This window comes from Phaethon aethereus (assembly GCF_964289735.1).
Source record: "Phaethon aethereus genome assembly, chromosome: 5".
NCBI lineage: Eukaryota > Metazoa > Chordata > Aves > Phaethontiformes > Phaethontidae > Phaethon > Phaethon aethereus.
In genome coordinates this window covers 18614210-18638481 of record NC_138579.1, presented here as the reverse complement: position 1 = coordinate 18638481, position 24272 = coordinate 18614210, and the positions used below count along the sequence as shown (strand labels likewise).

Here is a 24272-nt window from a genome sequence, read left to right as displayed (position 1 = left end):
GTGCAAAAAGAACACCTTGGGCAAAAACTTTACCAAAAGGTTCAGATAAGAGAACAGAGTTTTCCATTGGTCTCATTGGATGGGGCTGCAGTTTGAGGAGCTGGAAATCCAACACATGGAACAAGGTACTGCTGACAACCTTTTAATATTAAGGCAATGTAGGTCATGAAGATTCATAGAAATACACCAAGTGCTTTGGGCAGGGATGGACATAGGATTGCTATGCATAGGATCAGCCAAGGTCAGGAAGCACAAACTTGAAGCTGGAGCAGAGATTAAACAGCAAGACAAAGAGTCTCCACCACTCATGATAGTTTCTGCACCCAAAAAAGGCAAAATATCATCTCTGAGAAATCTCCACCCTAGCTGGTGAAAATTCCCTGTCCTGGTGTCTAGACCATTTCAGAGAAGTGTGTGTGTGTGTTACAAACACATCCATTTTGTCAGGCATTTTATCTGCTGTACATTACACTGAAGTTGGCTGTTAAAGATTAAAATCCTCCCTATTTCTCCCAGCCCATAGGCTTCTTGCTTTAAGCAGTACTGTATGTATAGGTCTGCCAGAACACCCATTTTCTTGTTTGCTTCAGTGGATTGTTTACAGTGCAGTAAGAGGGGAAAAAAAAAAATAATCATAAAACAGAACTACTGCCCATTTTTTATGCAAGCTGTTAGACGAAATGCACATCCCTCCATAAGGTAAAGTGAATGACAGAGACAGAAGTTCTTCAACATAAATCCTGTTTCCTTACAAGAAATTCAGAGCATCCCACCTCTCTGAACCATACATTTTTTTCTCATCAGCTTCAGCCCTTCTGCAGGCACAACATTGCCCAAAAGGTCATTTTCAGAGCTGTGCCTTGGGCCAACACCCACAGCATGTGCCCTGCTGTCTCCCACACCCCTGACCTTCCATGGCACATCTTGCTACTAATCTCTCTCACACAGACACACTGGGGTACACGCACATAGGACGCCCTAACTAATCCTGCCCTTGTTTGTTTTTTTTTTAATAACTTATCCTAGACAGCAGTTGCTGTCTAGCAAACTACCCACCATTTCCACCAGTGACTGAGCCAACATGTTTTAAGACTACAACTTTCCCAAATTCGGCCAGGGCATGCAGGAGCTGATATACAGCCCCCAAAATGCTAGTACATTTTCTGACCAGACTCTGTTGTAGCCCAGATTCGGACCTACTGGGAGGTCTGCTACACTGCATAGCTGGAAGAACCAGACAATTTCTTGGGCCTCTGCATATCTTCTAGAAGCTGCCTCAACAAGCTAAATCATACTGGAGCTCTGTTACTCATACTGTCATTCTCCCTCTCAGAAAAAAAGCCTAAGGCCAACAGTTCAACTGCATCTTTTACATTTGTCTCCCTTTATGGACTTCTATAGATTCTCTGGTACCTGACCCTCCCCATTACAACACTGGTGTGATCACAACACCCTGATGAGTTTATAAGATAACCTAAATCCCTCTTAAAGGGAAAAATAGAAAGCTAAATTTCTATTCTAATCTACCAAATTACCATTGTCCTTATCATTGCTAAGGAGGCGGATGTATAAAGCTGATCTAGCTTTTGAGTAGGGGCTGGAAAGGCAGGCATAAAGGCACAGTAGCAGCTAGTTGTTTAGGGACAGTAGCAGCTAGTTGTTTTCCTCTGGGTTATTTTTGTCTGGCTCCACCCTGAAACTCACTCTTCAATCCCAAAAATTGGCAGCAATTAATTAGGAGGAAAAATGCAAGCAGTTTATTAAACGTTTGATTAAATGTTGATTACATGTTTGATTAAACATGATCACAGAACAAATCTCCCTTGGACTAGCATACTCATTTTCTCTTGCTCACTTCTTTTGTATGGAGACGTAAGAGATAAGAACTGTGGAGATGGTGCTATACTACACACTAGGATTTCAAGCCTATAGGTGACTGCACAACACAAGGCAAGGAGAAGCTGATGATTCCTCTGCTGTTTCAGGTTGCTTTCCATGTTGCCCATCATCAGATGCACACTGCTAACTGCCCATGTTCTCTCTTTAGGGCTTTCATATTTGACTGGCAGGGTGTCATGCTCAAAGGCACTGCCAGTATTACATCACAGGTTAACTAGAGATACAACGAGTCAGTATAAAAGAAAGGGACTTGTAAAAAAACTGTAACTTTCAAATTGCTGTAAATCTGAAATATGTACCAGGACTTGAAGAATCATTAAACATGGGAAAAAATCCATATTAAAGAACAGGTTCAAATGATGTTGAAAATTCTGGATGTCTTAGACCCTTGGACTACATATGCTGAGGAAAATGATTTTTATTCCTATGATTTGCTGTCACTTAAGAGTTATCAAGTAACAGTTAATGAAAGTGACTGAACCATGTGATACTATTTGAATTTTACACACAGAGAAACATACACATTTACCTCTCAATCTCTTAGTAAATAAAAATAACATTTGCTCAAAGTATTTACAGGAATTCTTGTTTGTGAAGGCAAAAGAAAATCCTTAATAAAGTGTCTTTTACACCCCACTAGCACATCTATCTGCAACAGCAGGATTTCTCATCACAAGAAGTCTTTTTCCCAGGCAGCATGTTTTCACAGCCCTTTGCACATCAGACCCTGCAGTCAGACGTGTTTCGTAAGGAAGGAGGCTGCTCCACACCCAGCTTGACGTAACCCCCTTGCTCAGCCTCACTGACCTCACTCTCATGCTGGGTGGGTATTACCTGCCTACTTGGACTTGAAGGGTTTCATGCTTGGTCAGCACACAGTCCAAGGTGCCACAGTAAACTGCAAAATACACAGGCATCACCTTAAGGGCAGAAGTTATTCCAATTTATCAAAATCATCCCTCTTCAAAATCATCCCTGTCCTCTGGAACAATAAAGTTGTGATGGTTATAAAACGATAATCAAAACCTTACAAAAGTTGCATTCTACGAGGTCATAAACCGTCGTTATCTTATTTGGACTACTCCCTTACATCTCAATGAAACACTACATCACCCCTAATTATTTTCTCTAATTAGTTTCCAGAGAAAAGTAAAAAAATTGCCAGGAGAATAGCTAGGGTGTTTTTTTTTTCCAAGACTAATTTGAACACCTACATTTTTTCCCTGCATCTGAATTCTAGCATCACCTCCACAATGTGTAAAAGAAGTTTTCCTCCAGCCTGGCCTGCACATCTCCATACCACTGTCTCAAGACGGACACCAGATAAACATTACCCCAATCCCATGGACAGCTCTCAGACCTGCAAGGCTGCAGACCACCCAGCACCCTCCGCAAGGCACAGCTAACCAACAGCGCACCAATGTCAAACAGTATCAAGGCCAGTCTTGATTTTGCAGCAGAATCCTCTTTCAAGGCCTGGCTTCATGAGAAGACCAGTTTTAGTGTAAAGTACTAAAATGAAATTTTTTTAACCAACAAAGAGCACTGGCCTGCATATTGGTCAGACATAACACCCACAGTTGGATTACTAATTTCAGATGGAGTTTACAACAGCAGCGATGTGCCCCAGGGCACTTTTAAACCACAGACCCTGCTTACAGAGGTACACACTACAGCTTTATTCATATCCTTGTCTTACTTCAGGATATTCAGTCAGAAGTGATGCTGGAAAGATAACAGACCATTTCTTTATGATTTTATTCCATTGTTTTCACATTGTGGTGCTCTCATTAGAAAAATCCTAGTAAGGTCATGCCTAGACTTTTCAGGAAGACTTCCCCTGGTGAAGAATAACTTAACTACTTTCATCACTAGGGGAAAAAACAAGCCCACAGACAAACAATTAGGAAATGAAAGAAGAAATTCAAAAACTACATTTTTGGCTATTTAAGGCTATGAACTGAGAAAGAATGAAAAAGCCCTTATGTCAAAACAAAATTTTAATGTTCTTAAAAGCAGGAAGATTTCTTTTTCAAGTACTTGCCTGTAAAGTACTTCACTGTTATTAAGGCCCTAACCCACGAAGTCTTGCACCCTACCTAACAATAAACTGCTTGCAGGTGCTTCTAAAGGTAACCTGCATGCTAGACTTGCCATTAAACTCCTCCCTCTGCCCATACACAAGAGAGACCTACAGAGAACATCAGATCAAAGACCAAGTTTCTTTCCATTTCTTCCTCAAATTTTACCACTGCTTTGGGTGCTAGGATTGCTCAAGATGCGTTATCTAATGTCTCTATCCACTACAGCCATACAGTTCTTGTGCTGTAATTTAGTGTCACCAAGCCAAACATCAGAGGTCTTGTACCACCTTTCTAGTAGTGTAAGTAGGCATGACAGCTTACACTGTCAAGTGCAAACACACTGATGATGAATGTGCTAGGAGAATATGGGCAACAGAAGCTGTGGATGAAGCTTGCCGTTACAGATACTTCACACAGCACTACTGTTTCTTACCTCCCTTCTGGGTGTTGCAGAACAGCTGCGTGTGCCCTTCTTTGTGAGGTTCTGCCCCTCAAGATGTAGGACATGGGTCTGCTGTTATACCAGATAGCTGCAAGATTAACACTGCAGGCTTCTATCCTAGGTAAGATCCTACTAGAACCAAACAGCTTTTACTCAAACCACTTTAAACGAGGCAGACCTAAATGTTAAATCCTCTGATTTTTGTCATCTCTTATTTCAGGTCCTTCCCAAAATAGTCAGTCAAGCAAAGGCATTACAGTGCCATGCTGCTTTACCTTGGGTAACAGCAATCCTTCTCTGTTGTTCATTCCATGACACTAAAAGCAAAATCACTGTAAGTCATTTAATACTTGTTACAGAGAGATTAATTGGACTTGTCTGGAGATGAGCCTTACTAGGGAAACTACTCCTCCCACATGCACGCATTAGGATCATATGAACAGTTGTATTCTATCCATCAATAACTCCACTTGCTATATACCTTTTACATAAACATGCACAGATGACAGTTACTTCCCAGTAATTAAGCCACAGAGAAGATTTATAAGGTGTTCTTTAATAACTAGCTTAGCAGATTTCCAAGAACTGACACCATAACATCATTGAAGCTACTACTCTAAAGTAGTCAAGCTGTTCCTCTGGAAGCTCTCCTTTATAGGAAGAGTTTGTATTTGTATTATAAGCCCAGATACAAAGGTGTTTTTAAAGAGCTAAAGTCAGAACTCAATTTTTCAATGTAGAGGTTTCATATGAAACAGGTTTCAAAACTGATAACCTCTGAGGAGAACATACAGAGTCCCATCAATTCCTCAATCAGAACATATCCCAGGGACAGGAGGATAGGACTATAACCTCTGCCTCTCACACTGGCCCTCAGTATTTCAGCTGATGCTCTTTACCCTCCCACCCCCCTCACTGCTATTTCACTTAAATACTCCTTGGAGCAGTGATGCTTCCACTGGCTGCATCCCACAGGCTCAACAGTTACCCTGGCCACTTCTGCACCTCACTCCAAAGGGCTCGTCTATGCTATACTCCTTTTGCGTGGAAAGAACTTCTCTTCAGTCCTTCCATCCCGCAGTACCCACTGCCTTCATTTGCTGCTGTTAGAAACCTTGAACCTGACATCTCATTCTGGGACCCAAAGACAGCAGGCTAAAGAGTCGTCAGCCTTCCCAGTCCTTGCCTGGGAGGGTATGGCAACCATCCCAGCTACTCTGTCCAGCAATGCCAGACAAGGTGGCAGCTATGGTCCTGCCCTTTCTATCCTCCACAGCAGGGTAGTCTGGGAGGAAAGAGAAGAGCACCTGCTACGGACCACCGTATCTTTCATACCAAGACAACAAATAGTGAGCTTTTGCAGGCCAGTGATCATTTTGGACATTGTCTGCCATAAACTGGCACTTGATAGCAACAACAATCCTGAATTTCATAGCTTTTGTGCTTATGCTCACAGCAACGGCTGGACTAGCCATCCTGGGCTAGTATCATCACCACATACTCCATTCAGAATGGGAACTACTCCAACAGCCCTTTATCATATCATTCACCACATACCTGCCTAATGGACAAAGCAGTAACAGCTTTGCTTAACATAATTTCTTCCTCTGCTTCGAGCAAGACCACTCCTTGAAAGTTTCACATACACAGAGAGATTAACTGAACTCACTATGTCCTGCAGAGATCCTGTTTTCAGTCCTGTAGATGACACAACTAACATAAATAGAGCCCACCTTAAAATACTAAGCTTCACCTAAAGCAAATTAACTGCCCCCCTTGTTTTCCCTTGGGAGTGTTTAGATTACACTCCTCAACTTTCACTGCTAGGATGTGATCTGGCCAGTGGTTCACGGTTACATCCTCACCTGTAACAGAAGACCAAAACGCTGCCTGTGCTGCTTGCCAGTCACTTGAAAGAGGTGTTCTGCTATTTCTCAAGCATCGTTTCAGAAGATGCATCAAATGGCTGTATTTTTCAGAAAACAAATATGCAGTCTTAAAATCTCCTAGGAGATTCAGGGCCTCATTTAGAGGGGAAAAATAGTTTGTTAGTACAATAGTGAACAGCAGCTTCCTTTAGAAAAAAGGCTGCAGAGCATACCTGATCTTTTAATTTTTAAATAAGCATGACAAAACCAAGCTGCTACCCATTTCTGACACAACCCTCAGCCAGCCAATCATTTGAGTCCTTCAGACATTTATTACAAGTATAATTGTGTATAATAAACACAAAGGAGTAAAGACCCCTGAAGAGCCAATCCCAGTAGACAATCTGCAGATGTGAAAGAAAATGAATCAGTTTGAGAAGCGATATTTTTTTTTAGTTCACAGCTAGATGAGTAAGTTACACAGCACCTTCTTCAATAAGCTGATGTAAGAATAGAAGACCTACTTTTTGAGACTTCCCCCCCTGCCCCCAAAGTTCCCATGTTAGGTAAACTGTTTTATCACTAAAAAACCCTCTCCCATTAGCCTCAGCAGGTTTAGGTTCAAGCTCAAATTTATTTGTAGTTTCCAGAGTTCCTATTTTCCTGTGTTTCATCAGGTTTTGTGTGCACTTGGAAAATGGCAACTACTTGCTCTATCTACAGGGTGACAAGGGTCTTCTTGGAACTCAGGCACCCACATAAGAAGCAGAAAAAAACATAAGCAAGAAAACAGCCCTTACCACTATCACTGTCTTTTCTGGACTGGATTGTTACACAGCCTCCTGGCTCCTCCTCTCCTCTCTGCTTTTCAAACTATAGCTTCATTTTCACCACAAATTAAAACAACCAAGTTAGGTAAATCAATGCAAGATGATGAAATCTTCGCTTGGCCAAAGCTGACTAATCACTTACCCTGTATATGATAAATTGAAAAAATTTACTCGTCAAATAGGTCTGAGAGAGAACAGCAGTTAAGAGACAGCTAAAATCGTTAAAACATGTTGGGGTCCTCAACAACTGGTTCAGTGGTATTTCCTTTATAGAAATACCTGGTGAGGAGCAGACAAATTTTAGCAACTTGATTTTTTAATTTTGAACCATGCCTTGGAGTAGATAGATATGAGTTATGAGCTGCTGACAAATAGCAAGATAAAGTAATAAACACTTTGGCTCTCCTTTGAGATCCAATGATCTATGAACAATATGCAGTTGGTTCAGTCACACAACAGCATTGTGATGGGTTTGAATTATTTCTGCATTTGACAGGTGGAAAAAGTATTATACTGGGAAATTCACTGATTTGCTTAAGTTACTATGAAGGCTACTACAGAGCCAAAAGCCAACCCTACTTTGGCTGCTAGGCCAATGCCTGATTCGAGACTTTTTTCTGTTCTCTCTGTTGGATCAAAGAGTATTCCTTGACTTGGAAACTCCCTGTACAACCCCCATCCCAGCAAATATATCAAGATTTAAACACATTTCAATTGTTTGCAGCTCATCTATTTATAGCTAAGACTTTACTCATATTTCAAAGTTGTCTGGGAAGTGTGCTTCAAAAGCCCCTCATAGTCAAACTATACATTTGCAGTACAGCAGGAAAAAAGTCACCTCTCTGTTTTTTAGGGACTGGCCTTGCAGGAATGCCTCTGAGTTCCTGAGCTAGTGTAGGCGTCCAACACCGACATCAGACATTTTGCATAAACAATTTAATTTCCTGAAGTGTTGGAGGGGAGGGAAAGAGCCAAGGAAAGAATTTTCACATTCAAAGACATATAGATAATGGAAAAAAAGTTAACCCTTTAATAGTTCTTATTTCACCTAAAGGAGGTCAAGCTTTAGCAAAAGAGAACCTTCATGTCTGTTCTTACAGAAGGCTCCAACAATTACACCCTGAAAGCCAAAGTGGCTGCTGAAAACACCTCCACACAGGCATTAGTGTTTTAAAGATCAAAAAATATTTAACCCAACCATTATCCAGCACAAGCCTTCCTTTACCATAACATTAGCAGCACTGCTAGGCTGCTCCATTCTGCCTGGACCAGCCCCCCAAAAAACTGGCAATCTACTTTGATTCAATGGGAGAGGAACAGGGAGATTTTATGTGGAGCACGTGCATTTTCCAGAAACAAACATTTTGTGTTTCAGCTTTCACTACCAGCAGCAGCAAATGTGCTAAAAATCTATTCTTACCGGGAGCTTTCACACCCACATATCAGTCAACATAAGAAAAGGTGGCAGCAGCACTAACAAGTAACAGGAAACTCAAACACTATACTTGGTCCTACAAAAACATTTCAAATTATGCTACCGGATACTTCCCTGGGCCAAGTATGCATTCAGAGCACTTTCAACAGCATCGTGGTTTCATGTTTTAATTACTACCTACCACGCTTTTGATTCTCGGCCATCAATCGCTGTTATCAAGCCATTACATCTTTTAAGTGCCTGCTCTCAGTAGTTATGGTGCAACAAAGCAAGAACAAACCAGCAAGAGAGGTCCATGTGTTGAACCCAGGTTTGCATTTGTTCAGTGGCACAAGTTCAGTTGTAATTTCCATCCCTGTCTCTCAGGCTTTCCATTTAAAAAAACCCAAAAAATTAAATGTGATCACCAGGTATATCCAGTTCCCCACAGAATCTGACTACAGAATATGTCCAACAGCTTCAGAGGGAGGTGGACTAGCCCAAGGTCTGCAAATGTGCTCAGATCTCACCAAGGTCAGGAAAAAACTCAGCACCTTAACACGAAGGAGCTTTTGAGAATCTCAGTCTAATTCATATGCAAGGATTACTATTTTAGGAATAAGCACTAGTACAAAGAACTTGTCCTCCCACCTAACTCTTCAGGAGAACAACAGATTTAGAGATCTTGATCTTACACATCAGGAAACAGCTTTGCCCAAGAAGAAATCTCGGTGGTAAAGCTGCCTTAGAATAAATGACTTTGTTTCCAAATTCTTTGCCTAAGCTACAAACCAAGCATTTTAATTAAGGTCTCCTAATTGCAGTTAGTGTAATTTGGGGTAGGGGGCAGGGAGGAAACATGCTTTTGCACAGTCCACTGTTATCAAAGCTCACACAGAAAAGTAACTTTAAAAATACACCTTAACTGTAGTAAACGTTCTACCTGCGTTCTGTGGTTTCAGAAACACATTCTCCTGTTTGACAAAAGCTCTCCTGTCTGGTTCTACACACCTTTTTCACAATGGCAAACAGGAGAAACTAGGAACAAGGGAAAACTGGGGAAGTCATTTGTTAACATACGAACAGCCACAGCACGTCAGGCTGAAGGTCCAACCTACCCTGCCTCCAGTGTGGTTGTTCTCTCTGTTCTATAGCCAAAGACACAAAAAGAAACATCCCAAGATATTGTTTTTCTTCAGTGATCTCTTGCAATTCAAGCTACACTGTTTCATGACCACTGCAACAATACTAGAAGAAAACCTGTCAAAAAGGAATGGGATTAAGCATTACATTTTAATAGATGATATTCAAGGCAACCGGGAGATCAAATCACAGCACAAAAATATTGTGTCAACCCCCACCCAAACAATACCTATTGTGAGCCAAGATGCAGCACTATGCCGATCAGGAAACTGCTTAACACAGTAGCATAAAAATGAGAAAAAAGTTTTACTAGAAAAGCTGGTGATTGGCACAGTACACATGGAAGTGATAGCCCGCTGCAACCGTAATTCTGCACTATGCATCTGAGCTTATTTGACTTAGAGAAAGACAAAACTCCCCAACGACCCTACGCTTTTCTCATTCAATCCCTTCCAGCTTCTTCCAGCAGAATTTTGGGCTCCAAATGTCAGACTCCTATTTAACTCAAATAAACACTTAATCCCACCAGCCTCTTAGAACATTCACAATTAAAACACAGCAGCGGACCAGCATCAATGAAGTAAAGTCTCCTCTACTCTCCAGAGCCTTCCCAGGGAGACATGAGCTTATATGCTAAAGATCTGTGTGGTTTGATAACAACACCCAGAACCATCGATAACCTATTATATACTTTAAGGAAAAGATAGCCAAGAGAGGCTTTAAATTACATTTAGACCAGACAATAGTAAGATCCATTGTTTTTACTGCAAAAAAGCAAGTTCTGATCCACAAGAAAGCTCTTGACGTGCAATGCTATTTGAAAACAGGCAATCCATCACTAGTAAGCAACAAAAGTGATGAAGATCAATGCCCTATAGCATACATAGAGTAAAATTATGATCACATTACACTCAAAAAGGAATGAGAAAGGAAACTAGCTAGACAGTTCTTGAAACCAAGTTAGCCCCAAACAAAAGCAATTTAAACTTGGGGATATCTATGACCACAAGATTTTTCACTCTTCTGAATTGTAAATAAAACAAAATTCAAAGCACAAATTCTCCCAGATGCTGAGAACTGCGTGTCTAAAATAGCATCAGAAAGAGAAAGAAAATGGAGCTTCAACCCCCTATCTAGCAGCAAGTCTGTACTTTCTATTTCTCAAAGTGTGCTAAAATTTTGGTTCTGTAAGGACCAGGAAAAAGGTCAAAAAACCCTATGCTCTTCAAAATTCACTCCAGCCTGGATAGAGTTCCTGGACTTTGATCTATTCCTTGAGACAGAAGAAAAGGTTACACCAAAATGTCAAGCCCCAAAGTCAAAATATAACACCATCCAGTGCTTGTCCACCTGCAAACAGATCTCTCTTCCTCCTATAGTCCCAGCTCCCACTTGCAGTCTATGAAACCAGGAACAGCTAAAGGCATAGGACAATCCATTTTCTCTCCATAGATTAAACCAGCTTTAAAAGGTGGCAGTTTTGAAAAAGAAAACTTCCACTGAGTGACCAAGGGTGCTGCTTAATTTTATCATCATGTACTTTTTGCACAGCACCGGGTGCTCTAACCCAATGTGCTGGCAACAATACTTCTCCCCTTTCCTGCTAGATACAGGGTGCAGGGCAGCAACTACAAGTACTTTTTTTTTTTGCCATCAGCCTCTCATCAAAATAGTAGACTTGCCTAGTTTCTTTTTCCCTTTCCTCCCTCACATCCACTTACACACACTTTTACAGGAGTTTTCTTTCAGTACTTGCAAACTACCAGATTGACAGGTCCAGTGAATTAAGCTCCCTCTTTGTTGGCAAAACAAGAGCAGCACCACAGGCAACCTCAGAACAAGCTCCCTCTATCCTGCCCTTCCCACCCCTCCAACTAGCAAGCATATCTAAATGCTGAGCTTCGCATACAGCTCTATCGTACCAGGGGCCTTGTAAAGAGTCTCTGATAATGTGGTTTACCCAGACTATCTCACCAGACTCTAGTGACAGCTGGATGCTGTATAATCTCCTGAACCGACATGAGTTTTTGTAATACGAAGAACAGCATGTTCCTGTACAAACATCTACACATAGCTGTATGACATGCTTACAGAGCTAAAGAGCAACAGTTATCAGTATTTACACTCATCTGTGGTCTGTTTAACTACAAGGAAATAACCAAGATTCTCATTGAAACACACATGTTTAAGAAATAACATACCTGACTGGGTTTAAGTGGTCACTGCTGGATTCATTAAAACATAGTATATTGCTGAAACAGGCAGTGTTTCATAGACCACCTATACAAATGATGACACTTTCCGTCCTTGTAGTGAAACCAGGCTGACAAGATAAGGAATAAGCCTAGTCATCACACCAGTTCTTGTAACCACAAAAGTAATTTCAGAGTGACAGGGAGAAAGGAGGGCAAGCATTGTGGCTGCCGATGGGGCAGGCGTGGCTTGTCTCAAGTGGACCTTTATGATATCATTTCCTTCCAGCGCCATTAATCACCCCAGACATCACTTGTTCTATCAGCTATTAACCAGTTGCCCCAACATGCAGATAACTTTATCAAGGTTAGGCAGTGAGAGTCATTACTAAGCACTACAACACGTAGTGCCAAAGGCCCTTGTTTCCAAAGAATCCTCTGAACTATCTCCTTCTGCTGTAAAGAAATACATTACACTAGTGCACATACTTATCCATACCTAACATCAGGGAGGGAAATTACAGAAAGTAGAAATAGTCACCAGCACTTTAAAACACACCATTTCAGAAAAGGACAACTATGTCGCTTTTGGTCAAAACATTAAATTCAAACCAGGTCTCTTAAAGGACCGATTTTTAGCCCATTAGCACTTTTCAAGGGGGAAGAGACTCCCTCAACGTGCACGTCATTTGTGGTGTGGTCTGACAGGACAAACGTGGGTCTTCAGAACCACTGCCAGGAGCATCCCAACTTCACAGCTCAAGATTTAGTATTTTGTCTTTTGCTACAGACATGTCTCATTCAAGTATTTTTCCTCCTTCACCAGCAACACCCTGGAGAACTCAGTTTCAGGAGGTGACACCTAGGGACCCAGACTGAACATGCAGAACCAGTATGTTACAGAGGGGAAGGTCTGAAGATGGCTTGTTGACAAGGAGGAAGAAAAGCCTGTGAGGAGTGTGATGAAGAGAGAAAATGAGCCTGTTTTTCTGAGAAGGAAAGACCAACTTCAAAATTCTTCCAAGCAAGCAAGCATGACTCAGCAGTATGTGACAAGACAAAATGAGACATGTTACAAATCTTCACTAACTGGCATCCAAGGACAGATTACACAGCTCAACATGAACTGAACCTGCTTCCAAGTTCTGGGCCTGGCTCTGCCAGTTATTCTCCTATAAATGCCATTAGATCTAGAAACATGATTCTCTCCACTCTACAGGTCAGATCCCCACGAGCCCTCAGAACTACCTCAAGGACACACACCCTGCTGCCCGCACAAGTTGCGGCTGTGGGAAAGAGCAGACTTCAGCTTTGGCTCCCAATTCACAGGAATCATTTGGCAATCACACCCCAGCCAAAACAGCCCAAATACTGCAGTTGGGAGGAAAGAACTACAACTAAGGACATTTTACTTGAAACTAAAATACATCCCCCCTCAATAAAATTCAGTTATTTTGAAAGCCATTCTTAAAGTATGTGGTTGTCCTCCAAACAGGATTTCTCTCTGCAGAGAAAGAAAATACTAACTAGTACTTGTGTAGTATTTCGACAGTATGGAAGCATCAGCAGCTTCCTCCTTGATTCTATAAAGGGCGTAACTCCTTCTGAGGAGAGTTAAATTCCATCAGTACAAAACAAACCATTGTTTCGAGGACTGAACACTGAACTCAAAAATGAGAAAAAGAAGATAACCAGACAGAAGAGGGTCTGTTCCACAGCACTATGGCACAGATGTGCCCAGCACAGGTGCTTATTTTATCTATTATCCACTTATTTTAGTGTGTTTCACATGCTCTGCTTCCTTGTTTCCTTGGACCATGTTCAAGAATGTCACCTCACCAAGAAGTGTCAACTGTTGAGATGAATAGCACATTATTTGGCCAATATCATGAGATACACAATCGGTCAGTGCTTCCCAGGTGCAGTACATAAAGGCAGAGCAAACGTTCCCCATCATCTGACACCTCTCTCAGGTTGAGCCTATACATTCAAAAAAGCTGGACACATTTAGACTGTGTGCCTAGACTTCCCAAGTCATGACTCCCGAATTTGTAAAGGGACTTCAAACTACTTAATGTACACAAAGATCTGTTTATCAGGCACCTTCTGCACTATTACAGATTGGACCAAACCAGGGACAGCGGTGACTTCAAGAGAGGTCAACATCTCTGCCTTGAAACAGGACCACAGGCCCATGTCATTCCCAGCATGCTTGTCCAAACCATTCTTAGAAGTCTCAAGCAACAAATTCCACTGTCTAGCTAGATAATCACAGTACATTTTCCACTTACTTATCATCCCTCCTTCTTGGCACAATTAAGTCCCACTACTTTTTGTTCTACCTACAATGGAACTGGGGAAATACACTGGGTTTTGGGGAGTTTTTTGTGGTTTTTTTTTTTCCCTACAACAGCTTTTTACAGTATCTGAAGATCCTTATCCAGCTTCCACCTCTTTATGTTGGATAACACAGTACAATATACCATATTTTCAAGCCCTACGATCCTTCTCTGCTCTCTTTTGAGCACTTTCCAGCGGATCCGCCTTTTCCTTGAAATGCCGTGCCCAAAACCAAAGCCAGTAGGTGAGGCTACTGCAGCAACAGCCTTATCAGTGCTGTGCAGAATGGAGGCATTACTTCGTATGCCTTGCAGGCTGTGTTCCAACTTATGTACCCCAAGATGACATTCACTTTTTTTTTTTTTTGGCAACATTGTCAATTTGTGTTCAACCTGCAGATCTTTCCCTGAAGACCTGCCACCTGACCAAGCTTATTATTGTTCCTTGCTGCATATCAGTTTGAACAGGTTGTGGTAAAGGGATGTACCATAAGGAAGACACGAACTTCCTGAACCTAAGGTAAATGATTGCTAGGTCACGAAAACAGAGTCGCTATAAAAGGGTGATTGTTACAGTCACTTCTGTCGCCGAGCAGCTGTGCTGTGTTGCCATGAAATGGTTCTGCAAGCGTAACGCAGCAAGGTGTTTGTGAGAAGGATGCCTCTAAGTGCTTTCAGAGATTAAGAAAATGCACACATACCCAGTTCTTCCGGGATGTCAAGTCTTCTCAACAGACTGCTAGAAGGAGGAGCAGGAACCCAGAAATACAATGAACTTTTCCTCCAAGAAATACACAGGTTTTTGCTACTACGTTCTATACTTTTTCATGGCTTAGTATAATTTCTACCATTAAGCTAGTTCTAAGTTTTTGTCAGAGCTGATGTCAAAAGAAACTTACCCACCCATCTGGCCGCGGTTACGTCTCATGCCATAGTATTTCAGACTAACAGAAGCAACAATGGGAGCTATTGATCAACACATGCACATTTTATTTTTATGGCTTTTAAGGCTGTAAAAGCTAACTGGCACAAGCCAGACATTTAACAAAAGTACTATTTAGGATTTTTTGTGGGGAATTGGGGTTAAGGAAAATCCTGAGTTCTTCCTGGAAAAAATATGCAATATACTTCACGGCCTGCTATGTAAAGAAACAGATTAATTTAACACCATCAAACCAGCATTATTCTTAAATCTATCTTAAAACTCATGTTTAGGTTCTTGTGCACAGGCCATGGCACACAAAAGACCACAAATAAAGGTTAGAAGAGAAAGAGTGCCATACAGATCCACAGCACTGACAACAGTGTTTACCATTTTATGGTAAATTTACTAAACAGAGTAGCTTCTCGTATGTGCTAAAAGAAGGCTTAACTACTTATCACAAAAATGAAATGGGCTGAAGTTGAAGAACCAATTTAGCTTAATGAAAAGAAAAAAACATAAAAGTTCAAGTCACACACAGGTAGGAAAAAATAATTGTTTGCTATGTTCAGCTGATTGATCTGGTATCAACATCAAACTAGCTTCATCATAACTCAGTCAAAAAAAAAAAACAAACAACTACCAAACAAAAAACAAATCAACCCACCACAGTGACCTGTCACACCCAACAGTCTTCAGCACAGGTGACACATGCTCTAACAGGAGTCACATACCCAAAGAATGATCATCTCCCAAGGAAGGAAGAAGAAAATTCAGCTTGCTCACTAAAAATCAAGACAACTAGGCCTTCCTAGAAGGCATTCTCAATTACCTCACTTCCATTTTCTTCTTTTGTGGGCAGAATTTGATTTTGTCAGAATTTCTATCATTTCCTGAGAACTGCTGTCTCCCAGATGCTCAGCCTGCTTCTATTAAAAAAAAAAAAAAAAACAAAAAACAAAAAACAACCAACCCAAAAAACCCAGAGCACAGTAAAATCTGACCATAAATAATCTGGACATTAAATACAAGCCCAGTTCTTCTGTCAGTCAAATCACAGGATTTATCATGACAGGGATTACATCTTCAGGCAACTCTTCAATGCCTTTGCTATTCATTTTTCACACACTATAAAGAGGAAATTCTGATTCATTATGTATATAGCTACACAGAAAAGCTACGACATTACCATGCAAACTTAGGAGTTGTGCATGTGAATGGTTTTGCCCAAAATAACTGAGAAGTAACTTATCATTCAGAAGGGGATGACTTTAAATTATCTCCTCCTGGATGAAGCATATTTCACTTCACCTCATATCACTAACTTATTCACATTGCCCTAACCCTACTGCCTTGCATCTTCATGGCTCCCAGAAGACACTGTATTAATAGATGACATGCAGAACAACTACCAAGAAAATGGAGGCTTTTATAGAGCAAACAGCCATTCGTAAATGGCTGCACCTCACTAACCTGAACCAGTGTCAAACACACACAACTCATTTTCTGAACAGATATATGCATTTTTCTGTACTACCACCACCACCACTCCTCATATGGCATGAACAGGAGTCTTTTTATTCACATCTAGAGAGATCTGGCAGTACATCTATGCATATTTTACAAAAGGATAATATGGGTATCCAAGAGTCTTTACCACCGTCTGCAACTCACACCACAGCTCTGTCATCTCTGTAATGGAATGGGGCATCTTCATTTCCCTAACCTTGTACTAGTGCTTATGCACCTGCACGGTGACAACCATTCCAAGGTCAATATGATGAGCAGGGGCCTGACTAAATTGAGAGTCTTTGCCAACTGCACAACTACTAAACCCAGCTTGAGACAGAGGACAAGACCAAGAACCTAGAGGAAGGAGGAACTGTTCCTTTCAGCAGTGCCAGGGACACATGACAATGTCAGAACTACACACTTACATCACAGGCTCCTAATTTCTCAGCTAGGAATCCCTAGAAACCTTGTCTTAACTTTTTAGCAGGATATAAATAGTTTATATTTTGCCAATAGCCAGCTACCTAAAGCTCTGAGACCATGCTATCACCTTGGTGGAGCTGAATGTAAAGGCTCACAGAAAGTCTACCTGAGACACACACACCAGACATTTGCACACTGCAGTCCCGTAAGAGGCCCTAGTCAGGGAACTGCAGCTGCAGTATATAACTGCAGCTATCATGCAGATAATACAGAGTTCAACACAAAGCATGGTGACCTAGCAGCTTCCCTCAAAAGCACAGGACAACTTGGTAGTAGTAGTAGCTTCTTAAATTGCCTCCTGACTAATAAATTCACTAAGAAGAAGCCTGTACCAAATGCCCTGTTCCACACAGAAGAGCTCAATCCCACATCACAACTCATAGGAACACCCTCTTATCAGCAAGGCTGAGATAGAGACTCTCTTCTCCCCAATGAAACTGTACTGATGCACAGAAAGGAACATAAAAGTCTTACTCCAACAGCTTATGTAGAAAGGATCTGCGGGGTGGAATCAAAAATCACTGTGGGAAGCGGAGAACAGAACTGAGGATGCACCTCAGCCTAAAGGAATGCCCCTGCCACAGCGCTCCAGACATGGGACAGAGGGTGGCTATCCTGGCACTGGGGAGGGAGCTCAAATTCCTCTCTATGCACAGTGGCAGGTTCAGACAGAGGATCTTCAGGGTCAGTCTCCCTTGGGAGACACCAGCTGCAGGCTTGAAACAGGGCTTCCCACTTGCCAGGCAAGTGCTTGATCCTCCAGGTCAACAGCTCTCAAGGTGCTATCCAGCAACCACTGAGTCTCTGCAACAGGCCTGTCAAACCTGTGAAACTGCCTTTTTGCTCATCACACCACTCAGAAGCCTGAAAGCAATGTAGAAGCATTAAGAGCTGCAGCAGGCTGTAACCCAACAATTTGGGAACCACTGATCTGGGATATAAATGTGGAGGTAGATATCCCCACAGGCATTACTTTCATCTCCTTGGGCTGTACCTGCAAGGCACAGCCAAGGCTGTTATGCTCTATGAAGAATACAGCTCAGGTAGGATGTATCTAGCATGCTGCAGTGAGGACCAAAAGTGCAGGTGAGTTTAAAGGTCTTTGATACAAGGAAGATTACCTTGTGGATACAAAGCTTAGGCAAAAGCTCCAAGACACTGTGCTCAGGCCGGACAGCTGCCCTGCCAGTCATATGTGTTACCAGAACTTTACATAATCACATGAAAATTTTAAGAAAAGAAGGCAGGTGCCTATAAGTTCTCCAGTAACTGGAAGAATTCAGATGCCAAAATTTAACAGGGAAACCTACTGAAACCCAGCAGCCTAAGCTGCTCTTTGAAGATGGATACAAAGATGAGGGAAGTATTTAAGGGATCTGCCCAGTCTTTGTGGAGCAGAAACCTGAAGGCAGGTCTGCCTACACCCCAAAGCAGCACCTTAATGGCTGGTCCACTCACACTTGCTCATGTCTCATTTCAGCTTAGGAGTGCTGCTGGAGACAAAACCTGGAACCACTCTTAAGAAAGTGGTTTCAGCACTCAGACTATCTCTCAGAGGATGGTTCAAACAGATTTTGAAACATCTGTCCGTGATCCCTTTAGGACACAAATGCTTTACACTACAAGTGGCTGCACTGGCAGACGGCAAAGAAATAAAGATTTTTCTCATCCTAACAATACCCCGATTTAAACCCAGCATGCTTCAGGAGTTCATTAGGAGGCTTCTCTTACTTTCCTGGATTATCTAACTGCTTCACTGCAAACCCGTACAAACAAAACTGAACTTTGTAGTCATCCAGAAAGTATATTCCTAGGCAACAGGCAAATAAATTCCAAGTAACAGTCACCATGAAGTACATACAGTAGACAGACAGACACATAGTCCATTCTAATGCATGAATCACTGTACAGGAATGAACACACTTGCCTTATTTTCTACCATACACAGTATTTCTGGTAAGATGTATGTTGAGGTTGGCGCCACTTTTTCTACAGCAACAGAGGCTTACAAACACGCCAGTAATCAAAGAGATACCATGCATAAAATACTTGAAATCTTTGCCTAAATGAATGCAGCTTCCCCCTGGTGTCAATGGAAGTTACCGGGACAGAACACAGAGCATCCAAGATAACAGCACAACTTGCTCCACTGACTGTACTGATCTTTAAACCAAACACTTAACTCCGCTTCTACAGTAAGGCTAATACTAAATGCTTTTAAAAATACCAAAGCATGAATGAACAGACATATCTATCCAACATCTGTGAATGCTATTCAAGGTGAGCTTAGCCTGTACAGAATGACATAGCCTAATTTTCATCAAGAAATTAGTAAACTGTAGCAAGAGACACACTTTGGGTTCAATTTTCACAGCACTGTGAGAATGTAAAACTATTAATAAATTTGTACAGTACACAAAGAAATTGTAGACCTATGTTATCTAACACAAGTGTACAAAACTTATGAAATAGAGAAAAATGAAGCAAAGAACCTAGTCAGCATAGAATACCAAGAACAAAAGACAAATTACTACAAAAACCTTTTCATGTATTTTCTGAGATTCCCCTTTGTTTCTGGGCATGAAGTCTATACCAAACCTTGAGGCCCTAAAAATGACATTTTTCTTATGCTTATTAAAAGTTGAAGTGTATTTTTGAGCATCAAAGAAACCTAACCAAAAATCACTAGCTAAAAGCTTAGCGATATTCATCCAGAAGTATTTTCTTTACAATCACATGAAATTTAAAAAGACATTAAAAGAGAACCTCTGGCCTTTTCTATACTTTAAAAAACTGGTAAATTTTGCTGACATTTCACAGAGAGGATACATAATGCCAAGAACACAAGCTGATGTAAAAGCTTCTGTTACTTTCTGGGAATAGTTTTCTGCTTCTTCTGCCTCCTTCATCTTTACAGAAAGGAGCAAGTGCTGCCAACAGAAATTTCACAGGGACTGGTGTTTTTAGCATGACATGCTTTAATAAAGTGTATTCAAAGTCTCATAAAGTATATTCTGAAAAGTCTGAAGAGACTTCACAGAAACTAGAACATGGGCTACTTAGAATATTTCCAGTTATCAAAATTGATTTCATATGCTTCTTATAAACTTACTATTAGAATAAAATAAATATGAAAAAGCTGTTATTCAATATTAGAAGCTGTAACGTGTGTGTCACAAGACCTTGGACCCACATGGAATTTACATTTCCAATTAAATAATAAAATTGTGTAATATACTGCATATATTATACTCTAAGCTGTTCAGATAAAGTCTAATTACAGCTTATCAAACTAACCTTTACCTCTGGGACTGCAGAAAACAGACCAAGTTATGCCACCTTCAGACATCTCATTCGCATCTCAGGTAAACAGAAGTTCACTCAGGGGTTCGTACACCCTAATTTCATGTGGTTTTGCACGACAGGAAAGAAAGTTATCCCTAGTCATTTGACTCTTCCTAATAATCAAACGTTAGCAACGTCGGCAGAGAACCCAAATGAGACTATTTCACCGGGCATGCTAGTAGAGACCTCTTGGGAAGCGACGGACAGAAACTTCCCCGTCCCGTAAAGCGGGGCTGTGCCAGGCCCTCACACACACACACACACACACACACGCTGCGCATCGCCCCGGGTCGAGTTTCCCGGGAGAGTGCGGCAGCCGCCCAGGTGAGCGGGAGGCAGACCTCAACCGCGGCCCCGCGGGCACCGGCCAGCCCTGCCTCCCCCCAGCCCTGGCGCGCAAAGCCGGCTGAGGGGAACCACGCACCGAGCACAAAACGCCCGAGGGCCAGCGCAGGCCACGGCCGAGCCCGGAGCGGCCCGGCCCCGGTCCCGGCCCCAGACCCAGCCCGGGGCCGCCGCCCGTCCCACCGCCCCGGCGCTCCCCGCGGGGCGACGAGGGCCGCCTCCTTACCGGCACAGCTCGGCGAAGGCCTGGAAATTCAGCTTCCTGATCTTCTTCTCGCTCAGCCAGTAGCCCACCCGCTTCCCCTTCAGGAAGGTCTGCATGGTGCCGGCCCGGCGAGGAGGGGGATCGCCCCGGGGCGCGGGCGCAGCCCGGCTACCCCTCGCACTCGGCGCCTGCGAAGTAACGGCTTTAAGAGAAGAAGAGAAAGGAAAATCAGCCGGTTCCCCGCGGTGGACGCCGGCGCTACCCCCCACCCGCCCGCTCTGCGCCGCTGAACGGAGCCAGGCGCAGCCTCCACCGGCGGCGGCGGCGGCGAGCAGTCCCCGGCAGGCCTCGCCCCACACCGGCAGGCAGCTCACCGAGACAGGCAGAGACGGTGCCTCTGCCGGCAGGGAAGCCGCTAACCCCGCCAGCCCGCCCGCCCGCTGCCAGCCCCGGAGCGGCCAGCCCAGCGGGCACGCCGCTGCTGCCCGCCGAGCGGCACCCGCCGCCCCTCTCCCGGGCCGCCTCCGCCAGCACGGACCCCGCCACCGGCTCTCCTCCGTGCCCGCCTGCCGGCGCTGCTGCTGCTGCGCGGCCGCGGTGCTGCTGCAGCCGCTCAGCTCCCCATTTGCCCGCTATTCGCAGCCGCCTCCACTTCCTCCTCCTCCGGCTCGTCCCCTCCCCGCTCCCAGCCCACAACACGGGGGCGGGAGAGGCCCCTCAGTGCGAGCCGGGCCGCGGCGCGGCGGGTGTGTCCTGTCGGCGCTCGCCCGCCCCGCCCCGTGAGCACTGCGCCCGCCGCCAGCAGGGGGCGGCCGGGGCCGCGCCGCCGCCTTAAAGCGACCGCGCCGCTTCTTCGGGCTGGCCCGGCTGGCGGAGGACTGTGCTAGCGCGGTGATTCTGCCGCTCTCATCTGCGGCTCTGCCAGCCGCAGCCTGCTGCCGGCACGGCGTGGGGCCCCCTCCGGTGTCTCCCGGAGCCGCTACCGGGCGGAGGGCTCGGGGCCTGGCTGCCGAGGGAGGCCGAGCCGTGCCCCCGCGAGGGACGGCCCGCGCCGTCCCGCTGCCTTGCCTGCAAAGTAGTTGTCTGGAGAAGGGAGAAAAAGCGGGCTTGGCTGTCCGCATCCAGATTCGGGGAAATACTGTGCCCGGGTTGGTATTTAAACGCTTCCAGGCGACAGCGGGTGGCAGCTCCTGGGGCCCCTCGTCGGTGCCGCGAGGGCAACCCCAAGGGTCCAGCGGGGGAGGACATGGGCATGGGACGTGCCTCCCGTGGGCAAACCCCTCTGGCAAGGGCTCGCCGTGCCGCCCCGGCCCGCCGGCGAGCTATGCAGCTTTTGTTTCCAAAGGAAGAACGATTTACACAGCTACTTAAATTTCCTGTCAGAGCTACTGAAAATGGTTATAAAGGTGTACATCTTTCACAGAAAAATGATTCCAATAAATAGGAGTTTTCACTGCAAAACCAAGTCTCTTCCCTCTTCACGCATTTGGCAAGCATCTGTAAGGATTTAACAGAAGTTGCAGTAACAGCTATTTCTTATTTAACTTTTTTTCTGCAGGAGGCAAGAGCAAGCAGGCAGTCACCAGCATGAGCTGGCATTCTGATCTTTGGGTTGTGCCTTCTTACATACCGAGGCAGCTGTTCCATGCTTCCTTTCAGAGGAAGCGTATTTTTGGTCTGAATTATTGGGGGATCTCGCAGCACAAGTACAATTCTCGCATCTTTGTTTCTCCTCTTCATCTGAAATGAGTATCATCTAGCCTGAACGTTTTCACTTGTCTCTTTGGGAATGGAAAGCATGTCTTTTATAATAATTATGTCTTTCATGGAGTGGTTGGCAGTACCTGCCATCCTGATCCGAGGTGCAGATGATGCTTCCTCTGGACCAGGCTTGGAGCCCTGTACAGCTGAAACTGCTCGGCAGGTTCTGCTGACTCACAGTGCCACAGCAAACGTGGCTCAGTAACTCTAGCCGAGTGTTGGAAAAGCGGTAGAAGCATCCAGGCAAAGGAAAAAGGGGAAAGCCTTAAGAAATACAAAAGGGGTCATTGACCTAGGGAGTAGGTAGAGATCATTCTACATTCCTGTCGTTATTTACATTAACAGTGAAGTCATCCTAAACTATTAGAAAATCATTAGGGAGTGGAATCACCTGAAAACAGCTCATACCATTTTTATTTTTTTAATGTATATAATACATATAATACATTTAAAGTATATAATACATTTGTGGTGGCTTTGAGGAATAAATATGTTTATTTTTTCCCTTCATCCTAAATTATTTGCCACTGATATGTTATAACCTTTATTTTTCAAAGCACTTTTTATCTTAATCATATTCATACATTTTTGCACAGTTCATTAATTAATGTAATTACAAATAGTATTTTGGTAGCATGAATTCTGCTGCAGAATGTTTCACTGATATTTAAACATTTCAGGGAAGCATGGTAACTTCAGGAAAACTTGTTACTCAAAAAGTTCCAAATACAAGACTTTATCAAACATTATAAAAATTAAGTAAGAATCCTGAAACAATTTGAGTTTCCTGTTTTAAAGTGTTTCATTTTGCTAATATCAGTGCTTTATTTCAGCTGTCATTTCACTGGATTTATTTTGGACTGTCCATTAAAAATTGCATCAGTAGATTAAGCTCACAATTTATATTTATATCAGAGTGGAATACGAATGTGTTGAAACATGACATTATTTAAGCCACCTTCCTAAAGTCTTTCTGAATGTTTTTTCTTTAAGAAATGTCACAGTTTCAGGCCAATCCAAAACACAGTCTGCAGAGACAGAAAGATTCATGAACTTCTTTCCAGATATAGGAGAGCAGGTTTTCAGAGGTGTTGAACATTCTTGGCTCCTGTGGAGATGAAGCACAGGAGCTCCAGAGGAAGAATTTGCTTTGCCCCAGTACGGCCAACCTTGAATGACATGTATCAGAGACAAGATTCAATCTTGGGAAGGAGTAAGCCAGTAAATTCCTTCATTTTAAACTGCCTTTTTGAATCTTAACCCTTGAACAATTTCAGATGTGGGAAAAATATTTCATCTGGTGTGCCGCTGTACTGCTTTTTGCTGCACAATGTTGCTAAATAAATTACAATCCTCTGTTTACACTGCAGAGCCAGTTCAGGCAATGCCAAACCTGTGACCACACAAAGCCCCAGGGTAATGTTTACCCAATTTCTGATGAGGAGCAAGTTGACTATTCCTGTAACTTTCTGTGGCCCAACGCTCTAA

General features: G+C 43.2%; 1 protein-coding gene across 1 annotated transcript in view; it reads right to left on the bottom strand.

Moving 5' to 3' along the window:
* ITPK1 (inositol-tetrakisphosphate 1-kinase) overlaps positions 1 to 21139 on the bottom strand; it is a gene marked incomplete at its 5' end in the record, with an annotated part of 149037 nt that extends 127898 nt beyond the window's left edge. Inside the window, one exon of the mRNA XM_081999822.1 lies at positions 21045 to 21139. Coding sequence (XP_081855948.1) covers positions 21045 to 21139 — 95 coding nt within the window. The remainder of the gene's footprint in view (positions 1 to 21044) is intronic.
* Positions 21140 to 24272: the final 3133 nt, after the last annotated feature.